Raw genomic sequence first — 6,172 nt, 5'->3', positions numbered from 1 at the left:
TCAGTGCCTTTTGGAGGACCAGCCATGGCAGGCAGCAAGTCCTGGGCAGAGAAAGTGCTGCAGCATCTGAACAGAATGAATTCCTTCCACATGCCGGGTTGCTAACTTGGACTTGTTGTTTCTTTGATTTATTTATGTCACTTGTGTTGCAATGTAGTGAAGAGTATTGTTTCTTGCGTGCTATACAAAGCATACCATTCATAGAGTACATAGGGGGGAAGGAATGGAGAGGGTGCAGAGTGTAGTGTTACAGTCACAGCGAGGGTGTAGAGAAAAATCAACTTAATGTGAGGTAGGTCCATTCAAAAGTCTGACAGCAGCAGGGAAGAAGCTGTTCTTGAGTCGGTCGGTACGGGACCTCAGACTTTTGTATCTTTTCCCTGATGGAAGAAGGTGGAAGAGAGAATGTCCGGGGTGTGTGGGATCCTTAATTATACCGGCTGCTTTTCCCCGAGGCAGCGGGAAGTGTAGACAGAGTCAATGGATGGGAGGCTGGTTTGTGTGATGGATTGGGGGCTACATTCACCACCCTTTTGTAGTTTCTTGCAGTCTTGGGCAGAGCAGGAGCCCAGACCAAGCTGTGATACAACCAGAAAGAATGCTTTCTATGGGGCATCTGTAAAAGTTGGTGAGAGTTGTAGCTGACATGCCAAATTTCCTCAGTCTTCTGAGAAAGTAGAGGTGTTGGGTCTTTCTCAACTATAGTGTCAGCATGGGGGGGATCAGGACCGATTGTTGGTGATCTGGATACTTAAAAACTTGAAGCTTTCGGCACCTGTTTCAGTCTGTTTGCCCAGCAGGAGTGGCAGAGATTTGAGGGATTTAGTGTGTTTGTACACTCCATTCACTCACTTAGTCACCCAGGGCAACAGAACTAACAACAATCAGCTGACACAGACATGGACGGGGTGGTGGGGGGCAGTGGGGGGAGGGGGTAGTGTAGGGGCTGGAGGATGTAACAAGATAGGGAGAGTTTGTACTGAGGGAGGGTCAGTGCTGAGGGAGTGATGCACTGTGGGAGGGGGTCAGCGCCGAGATGTTAATCACTACTGCCCATCATTACCGCCATGTACGGACTCTAATCTCTCTCTTGTTCCTGCAGATTCCTCCAAGCCTTTGTGTAAAAAGTTCATTGTTGAGGGTCAGGAGGTGGGAGTGGTGCAGCCCAGGCTAATTCCCCTCCTCAGTAGGTACCCCGAGGTATTCCAGGTGAGCGATGGCGACGGGGGGCAAGTGGAGCTCAGCAAACGTCTTAGTAACTACCAGCAACGATCGGACGCAATTGAACAGATCCTGGGGGAATGGAGAAGGGAGAAACTGTTCGATTGTCTGGGCAAGTGGAGGAATGAGGTAAGTGTGCTTGATGGAGGGGGTAGTACCTGGGCTGTTACAGAGCAAAAGCACCCAGAACCAGTGTATAAATCAGCCTTAGAGAGCAGGACATCTGTCTGCTCTCCCTCAGGGTCAGTGCTGAGGGAGCGCCGCACTGCAGGAGGGTCGGTGCCGAGGGAGCGCCGCACTGCGGGAGGGTCGGTGCCGAGGGAGCGCCGCACTGTGGGAGGGTCGGTGCCGAGGGAGCGCCGCACTGTGGGAGGGTCAGTGCCGAGGGAGGGTCAGTGCCGATGGAGCGCCGCACTGCGGGAGGGTCGGTGCCGAGGGAGCGCCGCACTGCGGGAGGGTCGGTGCCGAGGGAGCGCCGCACTGCGGGAGGGTCGGTGCCGAGGGAGCGCCGCACTGCGGGAGGGTCGGTGCCGAGGGAGCGCCGCACTGCGGGAGGGTCGGTGCCGAGGGAGCGCCGCACTGCGGGAGGGTCGGTGCCGAGGGAGCGCCGCACTGCGGGAGGGTCGGTGCCGAGGGAGCGCCGCACTGCGGGAGGGTCGGTGCCGAGGGAGCGCCGCACTGCGGGAGGGTCGGTGCCGAGGGAGCGCCGCACTGCGGGAGGGTCGGTGCCGAGGGAGCGCCGCACTGCGGGAGGGTCGGTGCCGAGGGAGCGCCGCACTGCGGGAGGGTCGGTGCCGAGGGAGCGCCGCACTGCGGGAGGGTCGGTGCCGAGGGAGCGCCGCACTGCGGGAGGGTCGGTGCCGAGGGAGCGCCGCACTGCGGGAGGGTCGGTGCCGAGGGAGCGCCGCACTGTGGGAGGGTCGGTGCCGAGGGAGGGTCAGTGCCGATGGAGCGCCGCACTGTGGGAGGGTCGGTGCCGAGGGAGCGCCGCACTGTGGGAGGGTCAGTGCCGAGGGAGGGTCAGTGCCGAGGGAGCGCCGCACTGCGGGAGGGTCGGTGCCGAGGGAGCGCCGCACTGCGGGAGGGTCGGTGCCGAGGGAGCGCCGCACTGCGGGAGGGTCGGTGCCGAGGGAGCGCCGCACTGCGGGAGGGTCGGTGCCGAGGGAGCGCCGCACTGCGGGAGGGTCGGTGCCGAGGGAGCGCCGCACTGTCTGATGCCCATTCCTGTGTTCTTTGTGCTATAGAAGTATAATGTGATGTCAAGATTCTCAGACCCTTGCTTGCTGAAGATGGAGAGATCAGCGATCGGTAAGTACCAATGCAGTGAGAGAGTGACTCCGGGTCCCCACTGTGAATGCCCCGGTTAAACAACCCCCTCACACACACTCTCCCCCTGCAGCTCCATGCGAGAGAGAGTGGGGGTGAAGGTGGCTGCATTGCTGCTAAGCTGCGATGCCTCAAGTCAAATAGCCCTAGCGTTGTGTGTGAGGTATGACGCAGGGCAACAGTGATCGGGGAGAGCTGTGTGATCGGGGGATTCAGAGGGAGGGTGTGTTGTGGGTTCTAGTGAAGTATCGACCCTCACTCCGCCATTTAATCTGATTCTCCCCCACTCCCTCCCTGTGGCCAGGTCTCTTTGGAGTGAAGAGCTACGGGGTCCATGTCAATGGTTTTGTCCGTCATGGCGACGGGACGATGTCGATGTGGATCGGGAGGAGGACACAGAACAAGGAGACATACCCTGGGAGGCTGGATAACCTGGTAATTCTCAACACCCCGGCACTATTTTCCCTATTGTAATACTGATTAAATCCTCTGGGGGTGTTGTTTTCCCTGCTACAATACTGATTAAATCCTCTGGGGGCGCTGTTTTCCCTGCTACAATACTGATTAAATCCTCTGGGGGCGCTGTTTTCCCTGCTACAATACTGATTAAATCCTCTGGGGGCGCTGTTTTCCCTGTTACAGTACTGATTAAATCCTCTGGGGGCGTTGTTTTCCCTGCTACAATACTGATTAAATCCTCTGGGGGCGCTGTTTTCCCTGCTACAATACTGATTAAATCCTCTGGGGGCGCTGTTTTCCCTGCTACAATACTGATTAAATCATCTGGGGGCGCTGTTTTTGCCTCAGGTGGCTGGAGGCCTTGCTGCCGGACTGGGAGTGAAGGAGACCCTCATCAAGGAGTGTGAGGAGGAGGCCTGCATTCCTGGGGCTATCGCCAGGACTGCGAAACCCACTGGCACCATCAGGTAACCCCCGGCAACACGTCAAACCTCAGTCTGGCAGTCACCAGATCATGGGATGGCAGGAGGAAGCCATTCAGCCCGTCTCCAGCCTGTTACACAGGAACAGGAGGCCATTCAGCCCGTCTCCAGCCTGTTACACAGGAACAGGAGGCCATTCAGCCCCTCTCTTACAGCCTATTGTGTTCAGCACCTTAAATGCATTGGTCATCGCAGATATCAGGATGTGGCTACTGGGATCTGACTGAGTCCCCACTCTTGTTCTGCCTCCCTTTCTCCCCCTCCTCACACGCTCCCCTATGCTTGACATTCTGCAGGACTCTGTACTGGGACCTCTGCTATTTGTGATCTATATAAATGATCTGGAAGAACAAAAAACACAGCGCGGGAAACAGGCCCTTCAGCCCAACAAGCCCGCGCCGCCATTTTAACATTGTGAGTTCCCTCTTCCATCCATGACCCTTGTCTACGCTTATGGCACTCCATATTGGAAACCAGATTGATGTAACAAATTGTCCCTAAATTAGTCTCCCCTCAATCAGCCTAAGAAAGAGCATGTCTTTGGGCATGGGAGGAAACCGGAGCACCCGGAGAAAACCCATGCAAGCACGGGGAGAATGCACAAACTCCCACAGACACCGACCCAAATCCATGTGTCTGCACAGCAAACAGTGATAGTCACTGAGCTGTCGTGTTGCCCAGCATCTGGTCCAGTTTAAGCACACACTAACGACGTGAAGCACTAGGCAACTCTCAAAACATCCAAGAGCAGCCCTCACACGACCCACTGCGTGTATGCCCCTCGTTGAAGGTGTAACCGGTGTGATCAGTAAGTTTGCAGATGACACGAAGATGGCTGGACTTGCAGATAGTGATGAACATTGTCGGACAATACAGCAGGATATAGATAGGCTGGAAAATTGGGTGGAGAAATGGCAGATGGAATTTCATCCAGATAAATGCGAAGTGATGCATTTTGGAAGAAATAATGTAGGGGGGAGCTATACAATAAATGGCAGAACCATCAAGAGTATGGAAACACAGAGGGACCTGGGTGGGCAAGTCCACAGATCCTTGAAGGTGGCATCACAGGTGGAGAAGGTGGTGAAGAAAGCATATGGCATGCTTGCCTTTATAGGACGGGGTGAAGAGTTTAAAAACTGGAGTCTGATGTTACAGCTGTATAGAACATTGGTTAGGTCACATCTGGAGTACTGCGTCCAGTTCTGGACGCCACACTACCAGAAGGACGTGGAGAGAGTGGGAGGAGGTTTACCAGGATGTTGCCTGGTATGGAGGGTCTTAGCTATGAGGAGAGATTGGGTAAACTGGGGTTGTTCTCTCTGGAAAGACGGAGAATGAGGGGAGACCTAATAGAGGTGTATAAAATTGAGGGGTATGGATAAGGTGAACAGTGGGAAGCTTTTTCCCAGGTCAGAGGTGACAATCACGAGGGGGTCACAGGTTCAAGGTGAGGGGGGGAGGTTTAACTGAGATATCAGAGGGACGTATTTTATACAGAGGGTGGTGGGGGCCTGGAATGCACTGCCAAGCAGGGTGGTGGAGGCAGACACACTAGGGTTGTTTAAGACTTACCTGGATAGTCACATGAGCAGACTGGGAATGGAGGGAAACAAAAGAATGGTCTAGTTGAAGATCAAGAGCCTCAGGACGTTCCTGGGAATTAATAGATTCCTGTTGGCTGTCCAACAAATTCCAAGGCTGACCTTGTCACTTACGTTGGAGCTATTGGGGATCTTCATCGACAGGTGATAGATTATCTACACCACAAGACAAGCTTGTCACTTGTCAGACCGTAGGGCTCACAGCCCGCCAGGAGGTCATATGAACTCATATGGAGGACTCCATCATTGTCTGTATAGCCTGTTGTATGTCTGTTTATGTTTATTCATGTCTTCTTTTACATCCACAGGTGATTCGGTCCGCCTTGTTGGCCAGCAAGGGGCATACACGCAGTGGGTCGTGCAAGGGCTGCTCTTGGACGTTGCTTCGAGAGTTGCCTAGTGCTTCACGACGTTAGTGTTCGCTTAAACTGGACCAACTGACGGGCAACATGACAGCTCAGTGTTGCTGCGCAGTTACAGGGACCCGGGTCGGATCTCCGACTTGGGTCGGTGTCTGTGGGAGTTTGCACATTCTCCCAGTGCTTGCATGGGTTTTCTCCGGGTGCTCCAGTTTCCTCCCACACCCCAAAAACGTGCTTTTAGGCTGATTGGTGTTAACAAATTGTCCCTGAATTGGATCTCCTTAATCTGGCACACATATAATTCCCTAAATTTCCACCCCCTTTATTGTGGAGTTCCACTAGAGGTAGACAAAAACGTTGACGAGCGACATAAGACTGAAATAAGGCACTCAGAGTATCAAAATGGGTGGCATGGGCTTGTGGGGCTGAAGGGCCTGTTTCCTGTGCTGTGTTCTTTATTCTAACCTCCACCTCAAATTGCAGCTACACCTATGAGGATGAATGGGGAGTCTTCCCAGAGTGTCAGTTCATCTACGACCTTGAGCTCACAGCCGACTTTGTCCCACAGGTGGGAGACGGAGAGGTTCTCGAATTCTACCTCTGGCCTCTTGAGCAGGTGAGTGGGACCTGGAATAGGAAAGAATGTGGGACTCGCTCCGACAGGGGGTGGGGGAGTGGGGAGATGAATGTGGGACTTGCTCCCACGGTGGGGGGGAAG

General features: G+C 54.6%; 1 protein-coding gene across 1 annotated transcript; it reads left to right on the top strand.

Moving 5' to 3' along the window:
• Positions 1 to 6,070, top strand: tpk2 (thiamin pyrophosphokinase 2; the record flags this gene model as incomplete). The annotated part of the gene is made up of 6 exons (XM_080184787.1): positions 1 to 97; positions 1,103 to 1,350; positions 2,466 to 2,529; positions 2,852 to 2,982; positions 3,355 to 3,473; positions 5,938 to 6,070. Coding segments are annotated over exons 1-6 (768 nt in total), but the record flags the coding sequence as incomplete, so codon positions are not given.
• Positions 6,071 to 6,172: the final 102 nt, after the last annotated feature.

Source organism: Carcharhinus amblyrhynchos, unplaced genomic scaffold (assembly GCF_965287045.1).
Source record: "Carcharhinus amblyrhynchos unplaced genomic scaffold, sCarAmb.v2.hapA scaffold_939, whole genome shotgun sequence".
NCBI lineage: Eukaryota > Metazoa > Chordata > Chondrichthyes > Carcharhiniformes > Carcharhinidae > Carcharhinus > Carcharhinus amblyrhynchos.
This window is presented reverse-complemented; position numbering and strand designations above follow the sequence as displayed.